Source organism: Agelaius phoeniceus, chromosome 4 (genome assembly GCF_051311805.1).
Source record: "Agelaius phoeniceus isolate bAgePho1 chromosome 4, bAgePho1.hap1, whole genome shotgun sequence".
In the NCBI taxonomy this organism is placed as follows: Eukaryota; Metazoa; Chordata; class Aves; order Passeriformes; family Icteridae; genus Agelaius; species Agelaius phoeniceus.
In genome coordinates this window covers 58,681,573-58,701,065 of record NC_135268.1, presented here as the reverse complement: position 1 = coordinate 58,701,065, position 19,493 = coordinate 58,681,573, and the positions used below count along the sequence as shown (strand labels likewise).

Sequence of the window (19,493 nt, the reverse complement as noted above, 5' to 3'; positions counted from 1 at the left end):
TGAAGTTAACCATCTTTTTCTGTCTAGAAGACCTTTGATGAACATCAAAGTCCATCAGAACCTAACTTCCCCCTTAGCTTATGCTCAAATTTGGCAAATCACAGACATGCACTGACTTGTGAGCACCACTAATCATTAAAACATATGTTTCAAGGTTATCCTCCCTTTGAACAGAATGCAGCTCATGCTTAGGCTCCTACTGCACAAAAACATTAGAGACTGCAAATTTCCTAAAGCCAAAGGATTCAGTCACAGACAGCAGCTCTGATGAAAGTGAAATTCTCTGAAGAATCTCTTAAGCCAATTGCTGCTAATGCATATCAACAACAAAAATAACAGCTTCCCCACTTAAAAGACACTGAAAATGAGGTATTGCTCAGGTAAGCTGTTTGCATCTACAAGAAGATGAGCCTTCTATGACTAAAGTTATATAGAGACTCATATATATATATATATACATATGTATGCATGCATGCATTGTAAATAGTTGCAATTTCACTGGTAACACATGCATTCTGAATTAATCTACCAACACTTTGCAGAACTAGATCCTCTGCCTAATTAATGCAAAATTCTGATTAAATAAATTTATCTGAGTGTTTCACAGCAGCAACCCATGAAAATTTAACTTGGGAATTGGAACAATATCCACAATACAATCTTCTTCAGGAAGAATCTTCTATAAAACACTCCAACTGCCACATGCAAAAAATGCAAGGATAAGTATTGCTAAGAAGGCCATTTATCCCATCAAGGATAAATTCACCTGTCTTTGGAGCTTTTCACAGAAATAAATCAGTCTGACCTTTTTTTTCCTTTTTCAGATTTTTTTTCTGTAGCAAGAAAATCCTAGCATTTTATGTTAATTCAAAGCGCCTACAGTGAGCATAATTCAAATGATGTTGCTGTGACCAATAAGATTAAAACCAGATGAATTAAAGCATCTATAAATAGAAGAATATTCCTACCTTCTGGTTTTGGGGTTTTTTTTCAGATTCCATGAAGTTTTAGACTGGCCTGATTTCCTTTGTAGCCTTCATTACATGATCTACCATTCCTTTTAACAGCTATTCCTTCAGACAAATCTTTTCCTTATAGGACTGATGCTTGATTTTATAAAGTTCCCTCTTTTATTCATATCCTCCTTGTAAGCAGCTACAGTTTCCAAATAAAACACACTAGATATATTGCACAAAAAAAAAAAAAAAAAAACCAAAACAAACCAGGGTAGAACTCTGGGGTCACAGCAGTCTTTTTTGTAATGAAAATGTTATTTAGGTGGCAATACTACATTGAAAAAGATTGATTTTATTTTAGTTAAAAATGTAGAACTGTAATGATTCAGGATGGTAAGCCTTTTCTGCAGTCTAGAAATTATTTGATATTTTTTGCTGTTCTGGTTTGAGCTTGGGTGTGTAACTCACTTCCAACCATGCAGGCTCCCTCAAGGACATCCTTAGTCCTGTGAAAAAGTCCAGTAGATGATTTGCTGACTGTGATGCCAAGTCTAATTTTCCTAAATGGTAGCTTAACAATAGTTAAAGAGAACTAAAAAGTGTAGGAAAGATTCAGGGCTGAACAGTTGCTTAAGGGGAGATATTGTACAGAGGGTACTCTCAGGATACACACATTCCTCATTTTACTGAGTTTATTTCTGCTATCATTTCTGCACAGCTTTTCAGAATAACCATTTTCTATATTTAAAAATAAATAAATCAGTATTCCAGCTTGACCTCAGCAGAGAAAGTCTGCCTTAAACATTGTTCTCTTTAAGGATTTGGTTACAGAAGCAGTTGAACACTATGCCCCGGTCTAGCCCAAGGACTCCTTTGCTGTCTTTGCAGGAGCTCAGGTACTTCAGGTTATGAACAAAAGTCAATGTTCCACTGAATGAGCTCAGGGATCTGGGAATCTTACAGGATTGACTCTTGTACAATAAAGCCATCAACTGTAAAAAAACCTTACATTGATTTCAGTTCTTTTGATATGCCATGTCTTTGAATATTTGAGAGCAAATCACCTGTTAAAGCTCTTGCACATCTTCAGAGCTGCTCTTTTCCTGACTCTCTTTGGTACAAGTCATTTGCTGCAGCTGCATTATTTGATGTTTCAGTTCATCCACTTTTTTAACAGCTTTGCTTAGGGAATTCAATATAGCTTCCATATCTTCTCTGGTACCAAAATTTACATTTCAAGTAGCATAAATAACTTGCAGAATTTCCAATATCAGTGACAACTAACATGGGAAATACTTTAGAATGACATTAATGAGCATCTTACCTGCTTTATGCAGGATTTCCTTTTCTTGATGTGAATTTCTATCTTTGACTACACTTAGATCTTCTTCCTCTTTTTTCACTATACATTTTGATCCCAGAATATCTTGCTATGTTCGCTTAAGCTACACTTCCAAATCCTAAAATATGCATGACATTACTTTCATGTTTATTACATGTGTAATTTCCTTGTAATAAGAAATAAATGGTCATTTTCTCTCTTGGTGTTCCATGATATAAATCACCTACAGAGCTGATTTAAATGCATTTTTTTTGCTCTTCTATACCCTTAAACTCTCTCTGCTGCCAGAATATTTGTGATGTGGAGCCCTTCCCTCACATATAGTTGGCATCATTGTAAAATGAATACCCATCAATAGTCACCATCTAAAAGATGTCTGAGATTATCCTGAACTTGAAATAGGCTATACTTCAAATAATTTGAATAATGACAACTTCTAATAATAACAGCTTATGCCAAAAGTTAATGAATATTAATTAAGGTTTTTTCAGTTGCTGAAATACAAAAGTTGGTAACATAATCCATATACAGATGCCTAAACTCAGAAAAAATTTTGTCCTACTTTGCTGGTGCTTCTTGTGCCCAGACTTTGCTGGGAGTTGTCTTTCCCTTACTAATGAAAAAAAGTTGAATAATATTGAATGTGCTATTTTTGGAGGTTCTAGTTGCAGTTTCAGATGTCTAGCATAATACTGCAATACTCAGATAAAACTGCAATTTTTTCCTATATGAATGTCAAGTGAAACATCAGGGGTTAAAAACTAACTTGTATTTAACACTCTCTGTAGCTCAAAACTTCAAGGTAAGCTTGTTACTTTTACCTCTGGCATATATGCCAGAATTCTTCCAAAACTAGACTGAACAGATCAGTCTCAATGATTTATCAACCTTTGTATTCTCCCTTCTACAGCAGTAATAATAAATGTGTACTAATGCAATGCCTTTCATCTAAAGGTCTCAAACCTCTTGGCATACACTGAGGAGAAAACAGGAAAATTCATCTTGTTGAATCAACTGTCCTTTCACATTTCAAGCCTTATAATAGCTTTTCCTGCTAGTATTGACTAAGGCTCAAAGGTATTTCTGATTAAAAAGACATTTCTACTTCTCTGTCTGCCATCGTCCATAGAAGTCTGAAAAAATGTATTTAATGGTGGCATAAGAAATAGTCAGTTTAGAAAGGAGAAACTTCACTTTTTTTTTGTTCAAACTGTATCAAACTGTAAAAGAAACAGAAAACAACATCATGTCTAACTCTCCCTCCTTCCAGATTCATTCTAGTCTGAGGGTATCTCCTCAAAGATTCAAGGCAATATGCTCCAGTGGTATGTAAATCAGCCTCATTCCACAGACTTAGAGGATTTGAAATGTATGAGTTGAGCATATGTCCTTCAGAAAAATATTTCAGTTTTATCCAGCTGATACTGAATTTAGAAAATAAGTTGCTAATGACACCACCCTCTTACTTTCACTTCCTATCATATTTTACATTATTTGTTCCTAAATTACTACATTTGTTATACAATAAATCAGAAGAGTCAACCACATGCATAAATTTTCATGTGTTTATTCTTAATTTTCCCTGAATGTCACCCAAAGTATCCACAGACAAAAAATCAAAATCTTCCTTTCTCTCTTCCCCTCTAATGCTTCCAACTTCTACAGAGCCAGGATACATTTTAGTATTGAAATAGATATTACAGATTGACTCAATTTTTAAAAAAGGGCTTATGTGCATCTTTGTATCCTCTCCACTTTTCTGTAAAAGATAGAGGTTGTTCTGTTACATATCTACACACTGAGACAACGAAATCTGAATAATGCTGGGAAGGTGTATTCAATTCATCCTCTGATCTTGTGAAACAAAGAGGTAGGGACTGTATTGAAGGCTGAACTCCCTCTAAGAACATCCTCAAGGAAGTAGCTCAGAACTCTGCATCATCAGCAAAACAATAGTGGCAAGCAAGATGTGAGGGCAGATGGTGAAAAGAGTGAAGAGCTGCCTTGGAAGAACACAGCTGACTGGGCTGACCCTGCTCCCTGCAGAATTCTGGGGCTCTCCTCCTCTAAAGGTAGAAAATCTTCTTTCCCATTAGGGAACCTTTTTTGTTATTCTGTATACTTCAAAACTAGACTTTCAAGGTGTTTGCTTACCAAATGTAAAAGATTGCTGTCATAGAGCTGGGGGTATGTCTGGTAGGTGAGTTTATGTGATGTAAAGGACCAAAAGTATCAGAGAGAAGTTGAACTGATGAGCACAGAGCATGGCTGGGTGCTTCAATTTCAGCACTGAGCATCAGCATCTCTCCTGCATTCTGACCCTGTGTACCAAAAGCAGCTGTTTGGCAGATTTCCCATGACATGCCAACCTCTGAAACTGCATCTGACACATGATGCAACCAGGAGGGGTCTGCTGAGCTGTGCTGCAAATGTGTGAGATACACAGCAGTGAGGGTGGGCAGGCAAAGTGAGGTGAGGCAAGGCGAGAACCAATGGCCAAAGTCTCATGGCTCAGCACATAAAACTTCACAAGTGCAAAGGACACTTAATTAAATGGGACTTGGTACAAGCCACTGCTGCAAGAGTCATACAAAAAACTTGATTCCTAAACTGCCAGCTCAGGTCTCATATCTAACCCTCTTTGTATCCATGCACTGAGCTATTGGCACCCACAAGGGAAAAGGAGAATGTACTCTTTAAACAAACACTCATTGATAGCAGTAGTGCCTGCTTGCTGTTCTTGTCACACTTCTGGGCAGAAAAAGTAAAACTCTCTTCAGCCAACAGATAAATTTTACTTCACCCCTCCTTCAAGGAATACAAATTATAGTGTTCAAAGTGTTCTCCTAATGAGTTACTAATAATCTTAATTCTTTCTTTAAAGCTGCCAGCATTATATCACCCCTATTTCCATCCTAAGCCTCTCAAACTGCTTTACTGCTTAAAAAGCATTTGAATCAACAAGATCTTTAAAAGACTCCTCTCCCAAATTTTAAAGAATTAAGAATTTTCACTTTCTCAGGCAGAGATAGGGATTAACTCTACCTGTATCTGCTCCTTCAGCTTCTGGGAATGCTTCTTCCTCTCATTTATCTTCTGGCTTTTCTCCTCTAGGTCTGCTTCCAGCTTCTTTACCTGCTGCAGCAAAAAACCTTCCTCAGTCTCTGAGCTCTTCTTTTCCTCTGTTTCTCCTTGTTGACAGTTGGTTTCTATCACAGATTGCTGCATGGCTATTTTCAAAGTCTCTTTTTCTATCTCACAACAGGCTTGCAGTTTTCTTGTTTTTTGAATATATTCTTCAGATGTTTTCTGGTTCTCACTCTTCAGGTTTTCAATCTCATTCATTACCGTGTGCCTTTCCATACTACATTTTTCATCTAAATTTACTTTTTTATCTAGATTTTCTCCTCTAAATGCTTTGCATTCATTTAGCAGTCCATCAAACCCCTGATTTAAATGTAGAAGTTTGTTTTCAAAGCCTGCAGTGGTGTCTACTCTGTCTATAGAAAGGCCTGTCTGTGCTTGTTTCTCTTCTGTTCTTGACTCCTTCTCTTCTGCTTGTTTTTTACACAATAATAACTCTGCTAAGGCTTCTTCCTTCAATCTCTTATGGTGTGCTACTGCAATTTCAAGGGCCTGAATATGCTTTCTCAGTAACTGTTCTTCTTCAGCTTTGCTTTTACACTGGAGAATTGTTTCTCTTGTCTCAGCAAGAATATTCTGAATTTCTTCTTCATGCGCCTCTCTCAAAGCCTGCATACTGTCCTCATGTTCATCATTCTTAGTGTTCAGGGCATATATCACCTATTGAACAAGAAAAATAGAAAAGTAAAGTATCTTGTCAACAATAGCCATTAATTCAGTTACTGTATTTATCAAGGTGTTAAACACTAAAAGAGAATTACTGCTATAGATTAATATTTTTTTGGTGGTGTTGGCTCTTTGTGTTGCTTTGTTTGTTTTTTTTTTCCCCACTAGCAACAGAAGGGACAATTATCAACTGAAAAACCTTATTAAAAAAGGTGACAAACAGTATTTTTTTTTAATTTTGTCAGAAATTTCTTTTTTATTCTAGGTAAGTTGTCGCTTCATGTCACTAGTTTGATCTCTAATACAAAGAAGGAAGTTGGGTCCCTTCTCTAGCTAACTGACTCCTTATGTAAAGTCCAGTCCATCTGACCTTCAGTGCAGCAGGACTACTAAAGGCCACATTGCCTTTAGCATGACAAAGTGCTGGGGACCAGTAGTGGCAAACCTGAACAGTGAAACATGAGCTCCTGACATGCAGTTCATGTGGACCAAAATCACTTATTGATCTTTTGACTTGATTCTGTGAAGTATTCAGGCAATGTTTCAGGGTCTTTTCCCCATTATTTCAGTAACAGCTATAAATCTCAAAACTGCTTTTAGCAGATTCAAGCAAATCTCTGATAACAATAAGTAATTTTTCCAAAACTGATTTAAACCCTTTAATGCTTTATTTTGTTTTATAAAGTGCAGAATAATAATTCTCATGACTGTAAGACCATATTACCCTAAGCAGGCTTCATCTGTTACCATAACATACACCAGCTATCTCTCACAGAAGCTGTTGTACAAGCACTCTACTGCTACTTCAAAAAGAAAACACTTTTAGAAGCCCACAGCAGCCTGAAAGGAAAAGTAAATGCCCAACTTAAATTTACAGCTACATATAATTGCACAACAAAATAGCTGCCTTGAAAAGACACATGCTTGTCTTTTCAGACCTCCACTAGGACATATGGGGGCTAATCCAGTTTCTACTAGATAAAGTTATCTAACTAAAGAAGAAGAACACATTATTTTGACTTGCTTGGTTGGTTAGGGTTTTTTAGGGATAAATTACTGCTCTAAAAAACTAGGCTTGAAATTTGTACACAAGTTTTGACTTGGTTACATATATTGTGATATTTTCAGTCTGGCCTGAACCCACAGAAGTTAATCAAAAGATTCTTAGACAATGTTTGAGAAAATCATAGCCTTAAGTAAGTAGATAGATAAATACAGAAACAATGAGACAATTAATTCTTTAATTATGCTAAAGTTGTGGCCCTATAGTTTTCAAGCCTTTACCAGGGCAAGTCTCAATTGAGAGTTCAGAAGTTTCTTGACCAGAATAAGTGTCACAAGCCTGCAGTGTGTTATATAATCCAGAAGATGTCTTCAGAATTATTGAATTTGCTTATCTATGTCCAACCACTTTTTGTGCTATCTGTATATGAATAACATATTGAATTTCAGTCAACCTAAATGAAAGAAAATACACAAATACATCTTGTGTATAGTCAATTTCCTCCCTAGCAGTAATGAATTAGGCACAGAAGCCTTAAAAAGTCACAATTGGAAAACACTGTCCAAATATACTTCTTGATAAACATTTGACAAAACAGAATAACAGCGTCACATTTCAGAAGAATACCAGAAAAGAAGTTATTGCCTACATTTAGATAAGTATATTTTGGGGTCTTAGATAACAAGCCATTAATTCCTCTCTGTTATTTTTAACCATTTTCCTTTGAAATTGAAAGAGTTACAGTATACTGAGCAGATTTATTCATCTCACTGGCTAAAATCATTTTATGAACAGTTCTTATCCATTCAGGAGACAGACATAAAAACTCCAAGAAGATTATTCTTGCCCACATTTTGCACACTGAATGACCAGTAATTAGGTTGGGTAACTCTTCAGTTAACTAGGTCAGATGCTGATGATCACATTTCTGTATTTCATTCCACCACTAAAACAGAAATGAACATCCAACCTTTGTGACTCAGACTTTCACTCAATGATAAAGTTATCTAGCAAATCACCATGGCCTATCTCATGCTATGTTGTGGTCAGGATTCCTCTAAAATCTGACTTAATCATACAGATTTCCCAAATTCCACTAAGCATTAGACTACCACCAGCACCTTAGGTGAGTTATCTAAAACCATGGAAGAACCTGGCCTCCCTGCCCCATCTATGAATCCTACACTTGTGTTCAATACTGGCTAGAACCACAGCGAAGCATTTTGATTTGCATGCCCTTAAATTTAATCTTCAAGCTTGAGTGCTGAAACTGACTCCTCCATATCTTAACCCTCTTAAATGATTTAATTTTGAGATGGCTGCTGCTCTCTACTTTATGAAATTTAAACCCTTCCCTTTCACTCCCTACTGAATATAGCTCCTATATTCCTATTCCAGATACCTCATTTTGAAGACTGGAGTTATACAAAATGAATCTGGTGCTTCATGTGCTGAAAGGAAAAATACTGAAAAATTATTTCAGACCTGTACATTGTGAGTGTACACTAATGTGGTATAAAACCCTTAACAGCTGTGTTGATAAACAGCTTTTACAAAGCAGCTCTAAAAGTGATCATTTGACAGTACAGGCAGAACAGCTTTCAAATGAAAAGAGCACATCACTACTCTGGGAGTCTCTACCCATAATACCAATGGCTTCTGCCTCCTCACAGCTCTCCAAAACCAAATGGATTGGGAAGCATTGTACTGAATTTATAGCACCTGAGTGTTGCATGGCAGGTTGGTAAAAAAATTATTACACATATATACTTGAATATTAACAGTGCACTGAATGTGAATGCATCTTATTTGTCCTCTTTTATCCTCCAAATGCTGTAAATCTAAATATCATTTCCTTTCTCATTTTCCCTATGGTGATATAAAATAACAAAAAAACAAAACAAAAAAAAAATTGAAAAAGAAAACTTTCAACTGCACCTTAACGGTGAAGGCAGAGTTAAAGCATTCAAACCAAAAATTACTCTCTTCCTACAGTATTGTTAAATAGTATTCTTAGAGGAATCTGTCTATCACAATTTAAAAAATGGTTCTAGCAGGTTGCTTTTCTAGCTGAATAAGACAATTTGGTGTGGAAGGTGGAGTGATGATACTAAGATGAATCAAAGAAAAGCAAAAGATTATAAATATTCTTCCTTCAGGCCCAAGTTAGTAGAGACAAAACCTCCCTGTCAAAAAAGATTTAAAAGCAAAAAAAAAAAACAAAACCAAAAACACCCCAACAAAACAAAACAAAAAAAACCACACCAAAAGAATGAGAAGAGGCCCTGGATGAAGGTGCCAAACAGGCTACTCCCAGCAGCACTCCACATAAAGCAGGATAGGAGACAAACTTGTATTTCTAAGGAAGAAGTTTGCTGGAGGCTCACTGATGCCAGGTGACTCCATGCATCATCTCTTTTTCACTTTTCTTTGAACTCATCTTGTCTACTTGCTGAGCAGAGCAGAGCAAGGTACTGACAAACACACCTGCCTTAAATGGTCTCCTTAAAAGCAAAGGACAGAGAAATTATCAAAAATAACTTCAGTTATTTAAACAAATGACTCCTCTATCCCTTAGCCTCCCTTGTCACCAACTCCACAGGCTTTCTAGAAAATAAACCCACCTCCCACAATTCATTAATTAATACTCTAATCAACCTCCCATGTTCTAACACTGAAGAATAATGTCTTTTAATTAAGGTACAGGCCTAGGCTACGATTACCTACAATGCTGATCTCATTTTAATCTATACTGATTTCATACATAGGTGGTAAGTGATAAATGATACTGCTCTAAGGTATGACCTGGGACCTCAAGAACTAAGTCTCATCTCTCTCCTTGCATTCTCAGTAGTTCCCTGAAAGCACAGGAATAATTTCATGCATCCAAATATTTGCACCAAATGTTCATAACATAAACACATATGTAATGTTGTGTAGAATGAGAGAAGCTTTAAACAAATTGTCACTCCAAACATCCCAAAGAGGTGCATGGCTTGTACCCTACACCAGAATGAATCCTAACTACAATAATAAAAAAGGATTTTGCTCCAGAAGGTTTCCTTTTATTTCAGGGTGAATCTATATCCTTTCATCCATGATAATAAAGCCCTTGAGACCCTGGAAGAGTCTCCTAGCTACCTTGTGCTGCACCACCCTGGAAGAGGTGGTGCAGCACAAAGCTAGCCAATGGCTCTGTATGAAATCCACCTGTGTTTACATCACCTGATGTCTCTTGGGCAGAAGCTCATGGTGCAAGGTCTCACCCTCCTGAAACTGCCTCAGGCTTGCCTTATCTAGAGATTCACAGTAGAAGAGGGAATGTTGATCTTACATTCTTCAAATTTGAATATATCACCTCTTTTCTACACATATCATGTGTTACAGTCAGTCCAAAAAATACAATGAAATACTAAAATGTATCCAGAAAGCATAAGCATAAAATGTCTACAGGTTTCTAATTTATTTTGGCACGTTTTTTGACTCTTTCTGCTCCCCTTTGTTTCCTCCCCACTTTAGTTTAAATTTAATACAAGAAAATAGCACAGGTACATTTATTTGGTCCCATCTTTTACCTTTTTTCTGGTTGGTGTAGTGTAATACTGAACACAGAAAGTGGTACTTTAGTGGTTTATGTATTGCACCCAATCTCTCAAATGTGATCTAACACAAAATGAGCTCTGGCCTAAATTTTACTAAAGAGACATCCAGCTGTCCCTTATTTGTATTTTACAGTTTCTAATAAGATACAAGAATAATTGCCAGGCAATTTAGGAATTAGGAAGGTAAAACTATATTGCAAGAATATTTCCATAAGCAGAGCAAGTGCTAAAAAAGACACTAATAAATAGCACAGAAAAAAATATGCTGTAGAACTACAAAAGTTAATTGGGAGTCCAGGAAGTGTCTTGACTGCAGTAAGTGTCATAAGACTAATCTGTGTTGTATAAACCCCAAAAATGTCTTCAGAATGACTGAATTTGTTTGTCTATGTCTAACCACTCTGTCAGATGTATAATGTGCAAGAAGTAGATCTGTCTGACAAATTTATGTCCTCTGTCCATTGTTGCCACTGTAGACTAGGTGAATTTTTAGTACTCAAGTGAAGTCATCAATTCTGTGTCAATAGAAGAAAAAAAAAAAAGACTTTATTTGCATGAAATTCACTGATAATTTAACTCTGTTTTTTTGACATGTCAAGCTCTTCTAGGATTTAAACCTATCTAAAACTCATAGAAGTTTGATCTCAATTATGCTTCAAAAATATAAGCTAATGCATTTCATCAACCAGATTTGAATACAGTGGTGATAGAATTCATTCAATAACACTGTATTTTGTGAAATGTTTCATTACATCCCAGACTTGTAAAGAACTTTAAAGACTCTAAATTGCAGACACATGTTCAGTGCTGTCAAGAGTTTTGCTTGGTTGGTTTTTTAAATTATTCTAGATATTTACCTGAAATTTTATGCTTCCAAAATACCTTCTGATTTGCAGGTTACAATAAAGCAACATTGTCCAATTTTACAATAAATACAGTACCCAAAGAGACTTGTCAAGTAAGCTCTCACTTGATTCCCATCTTTCCAAGTATTTACTTTAAATATAGTAGGATTTAAAAGTCTTGCAAGTGTAAGTTGCAGAACTGTTGATTCAATTACAGCTCGAGGTGGAAGAGATTTTTCCCAAACAAATACATGGTTTTGTAGAAACAAATATTATAATTTATTTAAAACACAATATTTATTGCAAGTTTTGCCCTTTATGTAGAGCTGTGAGAAGCATAGATAAAATGAGTCCTGTTTCTTCCTAACCCAAACTAAAGCATTATACAGATTGGATCAAATTCTTACTCTCCTGTAGTTTGCATTCTCAGAGAGGACTTTTTAAAATTTAAAAGATTTCTTTACACATTCTAGATACTTTGCTAATTAAGAAAAGAAACCATCAGAACCCTCAGGTATCTATGAATTTATAAAATCAGTTTCCGCTACTACAGGCACCAAAATTTAAGTTCTTGCTGCTGTAAGCAAATTTAACTAAAAGAACACAGGGATTCAAGAAATGATTGTAAAATGTATTGAATAAAAATCCAGTTAGGGCAAGGAAGTATTAAGAAACTCTGCCAGTCTCCAGAAAATCTCACAGACCAATGAAGGCAATGAAACTTTAGACAAGAACACCAGATGCATGTCATATTCCTATAACTCTCTGGGCATCATCAGAATCAGGCTATTGTCCCAGACAGACCTCACCATAGTGTTTTTTAAAAGATATTTTTCTTTCACTTTCTCTCCTCATTTTCAAAACAGCATCATTGGACCCCAAGTCAACATAGTGTTATGAAGCTAAAGGGCTACATAATAATATACAGCATAACACTACACTGTCACTGATGTACCCAGGACATTTTACACAAACATCTGTAACAGTCAAATGGAGATAGGTTGAATACAGCCACTACTCACATTCCCATTTCAGGAAGATACTCTGATTAAGCATATGCTGAACACATTCTGGGATTGCACCAATGATCATAAAACCAAGAAAGTTTAACCACCATTTATCATCAGAAAAAGTGGAAGCAGTCTGCAAAGAGTGTAGCAGCAATGCATTGTTGCATTGCTATGTCCTGTAGTCTACAGAAAATTCATTATTTTTATTAAATACTAAGGCATATCAGTATCTCAGTAAAAACATTTCAAATTGTAAACCATGTAAAAGTATTAGCTATAGTTCTTAACAATCTTGTTGTCAAATGCTAGTAGTTCACTCTTGCTGAATGAAAAAAAGGAAAATAATCAACTGCAGGCTCATACTTACATTTAAAGGTAGCTCTTCTATAACCCTCTAAGAGGGTTATATAGTTACAACCAGTCAGTGCACAGTCACAGCCAGATGCTGTAACTCTGTAGCTTCCAAAGATAATTAAAACAGAAGACTTTGCTGGTAGTAACCTGTTCTAAGTTAAAACTGTGTTTATTTTAAGTACCTAAAAACCAAGTCAGACAAAGTTCTGAATGACAACCACATTAAAAAAATATCATCTTCCTTCAGAAGAACTTCACCCAGGTCATTAACTTAAGAAAAAAAAATCCCTATTTGAAAGCAGTCAGTCTGTTTGTAGTTTCTTTATGAAATAAAGGCAATATTTCCTCAGTAACAGAGTTGTGTGCATTCTGCTATCTCCAAGCTTTGAAAGACAAATGAATACACGTGAAGTAAAATGCCAAGTTTGAACCAGCACAGAGAAGTTTGAGTTATTGTGCCCACTGAGGGGTTGGATAAATTAACTCAGACTTGGTACTGCTCTAACTACATTCACAGATTCCTGCCAACTTTAGGAACAAGCAAAAAAAAAAAAAAAAAAAAAAAAAAACCAAAAAACCAAAACTCACATGCCTATCTGATCTGTTTCTACTTAAAAACAGGTTAAGTAGTTTTCAGAAGCAGACTAAAGACAGTGTGTTTGTGTACAGGCAAGGAAAACAGTGAGACACTTAATGTGTTTAAAATATGACTGTAGAGGTGGCAACAGAGAGAGTTCTACCTCAGTGTTACAGCTGTTTTAATAAAACATAGAAAATCTTTTAACTAATGAGGATGTGATTGCTGGGGGTGGGGCAGGAAGAACATGATACTTTATGGAAAAAAAGTATTTTATATACAATATTCAATGCTGGAGTGTTCAAAAGCCTAAAATACATAGCTCAAAATATTTACATGAGAATGTCTTCAACTGACTTGGCACTGACTTCTAATTTGGGTATAATTTTCACAATTGTAAAACACTGGCATGTACATGCTTGCTAAAAGAAATATTAGGAGAGAGGTACTGTTATAGTGTCACTGAAAAAGAGACTTTTAAATATTACTATTAAAAAAAAGAACATGAAAAAGCTATAAGCTTGCAACTTTCTTTTGTGCAATTAATGGATCATTAGATATTTTATTGCCTATTGTCTGTAATTTGCATATTAATAATATGCAAAACATGTTGTATATAAACATTAACTAGTATTCATTGATAAAGAGACTTGAATTCATTATGTACTCTCCATTATAAAGAAGTCTTGAGTTGTCAGTTAATAAGACAATCAGATTTTCTGCAAACTTTATATAATTAGTGCTAAATTTGTATGGTAAGAAAGTAATTCCATACGTAGATATCATTCTTATCCCTTGAATTAATTTAAATAATCATTTCTAGCTATCCAAATAAGATGCTAGGCTTTTTCCTAATAGAAGTATGGCTTTAATACTGCTTTTGACTAGCTGATCAACACAATTTTATGGCATTGCACATGCATTTAATAATACAGGAGTTCCTTTTTAGGAAGGAACTTTCTCTAAGGAAAAACATAGTAATGACAAGTTAAGAAATCAGCCTGCACATTCTTGTCAGCTCATAGGCAAAAATAATGCTAGCTTTGGTAGCAAATTGTACACAAAAATAATGAAAACAAATGCATCAGAGAGTACTTAGGGATAGGGATGGCTGATTTCATTGGTCTTTTTAGCACATAATTTAAGCAGTTTTATAAATAGATTCTCTCTATTTGCCTACATGGAAATAATTTTTTATATTCCTTGCCCAAAGGAAAAATACTGTTACTCCAAAAGCATGATCCTAGTTTTTATTCTATTCTATTTTCCTTCATTTTTGTAGAATATTGAATACATCTCTAGAGAGTTGAGATCAAAAAGCCTCAAGCACACAGGAGAGCTCTGGTAGCATAGTAACCAACTGCACAGCAGCTGAACCACTGCAAGCACTGGTTACTGAGTACAGCAAACAAGGTCAATAAACTTAAACTATGTGAAAAAGGCCACATTTTTCAACAGGAATATGAGTAGACCACAGAAGTGTCCTGTTAGAGTTACCCAGCTGTTAGGTGTTTCCAGAATAAACCATTAAAATTTGATCATATTTTGCATCTAAAACCAAGAAATGTCTGATAGCTTTATGGCAAATAAAGCAGGAAAGGTTAAAAGAACTAATATATAGCCCTGCTACAAGACACTACAGTGGTGTACAGAGTTTATGCCCTCACACACGTGCCAGGTCACTTGTTAATTCTTCAGTAAATTTCTACCCACAAGAGTGAAGCTAACAGAACTAAATATGAGCATATTAGTGCAACAGTCAGCCATCCCTCCCTTGAACAATGAAGGAAAGAGGGTTTTGCTTTTCTGGCTGATTTTGCACTGAAGACTATTAAATAATGGTCATATTTTCTACCTTGCTGACTGAGCTGAGGAGCTAAACCTCCTAGTGACTGCTGGTGATAGGCAGTCAGAACATGTAACATTTTGAACTGCTCCACACAGAGTCATTAAGGAACATCTGCGTACGTTGCTGCTTCTGGAAGAGGAACACACTTGCTTCCCTTTGACATTTCTTTCCCCTAAAGGGAAAAAAGGGTTTGCAAGTGCATTTTACCAGCAATTAACTTTTCCTTGCATCAGCACTCTCTTCCTCTGTTACAACTCACAGTATCCATACATACACAACAATTTTGCCAGACTACTCGACTTTATTTTTTAGTAACAATCTACTTGACCAGTAATACTGCAATTTAAAATGTGCTTTTTACAACAAGGCTCCCAGATTTGCAGCATAGAGTCAGATGAACCCCAAAGGAAAAAAAAGTACTTGAGAATAACTGTTTTTTCTCATTAAAACATAGCCCTCCATTGGTATCCAGGACTTTTTTTCTAAGAAGGAAACAGAACTACTTTGTGGCTTAGGTAGCTCTCTGATCACCAGGTACTGTAACCTTTCTAGGTATTGATATTGGGCTTGGTTTCAGAGCTGCAGTCCAGAACAGCAGGTTTGGTTTGAGCCTCATGGCAGAGGTTTGAAAAAAAGCCTGAACAGCATGGATACCTGCAGTGTAGCTAGTTCCTGTCAGCCCTGTCCAAACTGCCTCTGTTAATGAAAGCTGATCCTCAACACTCTTCTTCAAGAGCTCATTTGAATTTCTCATCCTATTTCAAGTAAAAAGGACTATGCTGAGAAACCATAAGCAGATGAAAATCCCTTAATAGCCAGTAGATGTTACAAATCCATAACTTGAAGCAGTAGGGAGTGACACCCCAAGTCTTATAAAAGTCACCATACATCTTAAACTCCACATTATTGCTAAACAGATACAGAAGTACAAAGAACTGGGAAGCATGAAGCAGCATGCCATGAGTCCAGTGTCTGATGGAGAAGTTTGAATGTCATTATTGGTATTACTTAATAACTACTACAAAGTCATGCATTCTGCTACAATCAAATGTATATACACCCTTTTCAAGAGAAGTGAGCTACAAAAAACTAGTAGTCTGTGGCTCAAAGCAAACAAAATATTGCTAAGGGTTTGTATTTTTTCTGGCTACAGCCAAAAATGTGCAGAACAGAAAAAATGCATGACTGAAGGTATGAAAACTTCCTAAGTTCTACCTCTACAAAACCAGAAATAGCAGGGCAGTAGAATGGGAGCAGCTCTGAGTCTCTGCCCAAATTACCTGTTGGGATTCCCTGGATCCCTGTGTTCCCCTAACCAACACCTTAAGGCATAATCAGCACTACAGGCAAGGACAGGGACTCATCACCTCACCCAGTTTGGTTCCTGTTGATACCTTTATGTACTTTGCCTTTGAGAGTAGGAGGAGGCCCCTAGTGACTATGTAACAAAGAGAAAGGAAGTCAAGATATAGATCTTATACCTAATTTAGATATTTTTTATTCATCTCACTTGGCACAACACTGAGTAGATGAATAATGAGATCGTTATCTCCTCATCAATGAAAATCTACAGTCACTGAGACAGGAAGTTGCAGCTGTGCAACAACACACAGCAGTACTGCATACTGGGTTAGAAACAAAAAGGGAAGTACTATGGGCCATTTAAATTTAGAAGAGATTTTATTATAATCATTCAGACTGTAATATAAGCAAGAAAACAGTGCTTTAAAAGGGAGCTCTCAAAATTCCTAAGTCAAAAATTACTATAACAAATTTCCCATATAGCCATTTTTCAGTTGATCTGGTGTCAAATTTTGCTTCTTACATGCTTGCTGTTGGTACTGCATTAGTCTACACAGAATTCAGAAGGGAAAGCATGTGATTAAAATTCCAGTTGTGCCATGAATTCTCTGTAAGTGTAGCGTTATTGCAGAGAAAACTGCTTCTTACAAGCCATATTCCAAAACAGAATTATTTGCTATCCAGAAGTATTTTTTGAGCTTCAGGTATAAATCATCTTTATTTCAGATAACTGAAGAGCATCTAGAGGGGAAATTCTATCAAAACTAAAGAAAAGAACCCCCACACACTTTAACAGTAGAAATTTAGCAAAAGACATCTGAAAAAAATGACTGCGATAAAATTATGCAATGTATAGGCAAAAGTAAGGATTATATGTACACAAATTCTCTTAAAACATACAATCAAAGAACCTGTAAAGTAAGTATTGGTATAGTACAGAAGGTATAATATAGGCAGTATATGTAATTAGAGGTAGCTCTTGTTTATGTATTGATGCACATAATGTACATTATCATGTACAGTTATCATGAGAATGCTAGCACTCTAACTAGTAAGCCATTCTAACTTGAACATCTAAATGACTTATTCTTTGACCTGTATTTTCAATGTTTTTTCATTGCTACTAAGTCTCTATCAATTGCAGCGAGGTTACAGACCGTGTAAAAGCTGCATTAGTAAACAAGGGTAGTAAATAGCTTTTCCTCACTGGCAAAGATGCAGCATAAGAATAGGTTAATAGATACCTGCCATTTCCTACATACTTTCTCTTATTTCTTAACATGGTGTGGAAAATATCGAATAGTTCAGTACTGACTAAAAGTTTTAAGTACAATAAATGACGTAATTTAGTCCTGTCTCTTTTCCAACTCCTTTTACAAACGTCATTTAAAGTAGCTCTTCTTATGCACATCAGGAACAATTAGCAGCGAGTCAGAGTACTATTGTACTGTAGCACCACGCGTTGGCTGCAGCTTTGCAACAATATTTCTTGAGAACATAGAAAACTCAAATTACTTGCAGTCTTCGTAATTCTAGAAGCAAAGCGGATACTGTCGATCCCTCTCAACAGCTCCCAGACAAGCCCCGCGTCTTCGCGGAGCTGGAGCTCTTCCCCCTATGGTCGCACGGTAATTAGAGCAGCTCAGTGCGAGGCGTCCATCGGCTGCCACAAAGGCAACCCCTAAGGATGGGCTGCAGCCCCCGCGGGGAACTGCGCGCAGGGAAGTTTGTGCACAGCGATGTTCTGGCAACAGCCTAAAAAGAGAGGAGCCCCTTCCCTTCCCTCCTCTCACACAGGGCACCAGAGGAGACAATTCCCTGACACCCCCGGCCAGGGCAGCCTCACCTCCCTGGAAAAACTGCAACAGCGAGACTTACCTTAGTGAGCTGGGCAATCTTCTTGCACATTTTCACGTGCATTTCACGATTGCATTCCTCTGCCGAGCAGCTGCGAGCGGCTTTAGATCCATTGCAAGTCCCGGGCTGATGAATGTTGTTTATGCCAGAGGCCATTAGGCTTGAATTTTAATCACGTCTGTCTGCGTACGCTCCGGGGAGCGCGATCCCGGCCCCGCTGCTCGCCCCCCGGCTGAGCGCACTCACAGCCCCGGCGCTGCAGGAACTTCAGCCCCGAGCAGGGCACGCTCCTGCCCCGCCGCTCCCCCTCCTCTGCAGATGTCCCAGTCCTTCAGCAGAACACCCAGGCGAGCAAGCAGAGAACAGCATGTGCAAGCGTCCTGATTGGGATTTTTTTTTCCCTCCCCTTCTCTTCAAATGGTTGAGCTTCCGCCAGGAGAAGACGCCAGCGGCTGGGTGCTACAAATTCCCCGCTGGAGACGCTTAGCCAGCCTAGAGACAGTAGCACAGACACTGCCGGGGATCTGTTGTAGGAGAGATTGCCTGAAGATCAAATCATGCTGCCTTGTTAAGTGTCAAAGGACTGAAGAGGTCATCTGAGAAGAGAGTGTTGGCACCTTTCACAAGCTCTGTTATTTTGGCAATCCTCTCGAAACCAGGATGAGCCCATAGATGATGAAGAAAACCTTTGCTTAGCTTTTGCTGCTGCGCTGAAAGCAGAATGGGAGCCAAGGGGCCCACGAGCACAGCTGAGCCCAGGAGCTGTGTCCTACCTTATCCAAGGAGACTCCGTTCCCTTCACTTGTACTAAATGCACTGGAAAGGTGCCTGAAGAAAACTGACAGTATTACAGGTCTTTCTTTCTTCTCTTTCTTCCTTTCTTCCTTTCTTTAGAGATCAGGCTTGGACATGTAAAATAAATAAAGGGACAGAAAAGGCAGAAGAATACACACATAAGAAAGGCAAGCTATTAAGATAATGGGATT

At 37.1% G+C, this 19,493-nt stretch overlaps 1 protein-coding gene across 6 annotated transcripts in view; it reads right to left on the bottom strand.

The window, feature by feature from the left end:
* FAM184B (family with sequence similarity 184 member B) overlaps positions 1-19,150 on the bottom strand; it is a 36,127-nt gene extending 16,977 nt beyond the window's left edge. For 2 of the 6 annotated variants that reach the window (XM_077177679.1, XM_077177683.1), the window contains exons 1-2: positions 18,529-19,150; positions 5,344-6,102 (exon numbers count right to left, since the gene is read on the bottom strand). In XM_077177679.1, coding sequence (XP_077033794.1) covers positions 5,344-6,102; positions 18,529-18,663 — 894 coding nt within the window. In that variant the 5' untranslated portion in view covers positions 18,664-19,150. The remainder of the gene's footprint in view (positions 1-5,343; positions 6,103-18,528) is intronic. The other 4 variants (XM_077177681.1, XM_077177680.1, XM_077177682.1 and 1 more) reach the window with 4 other exon arrangements.
* Positions 19,151-19,493: the final 343 nt, after the last annotated feature.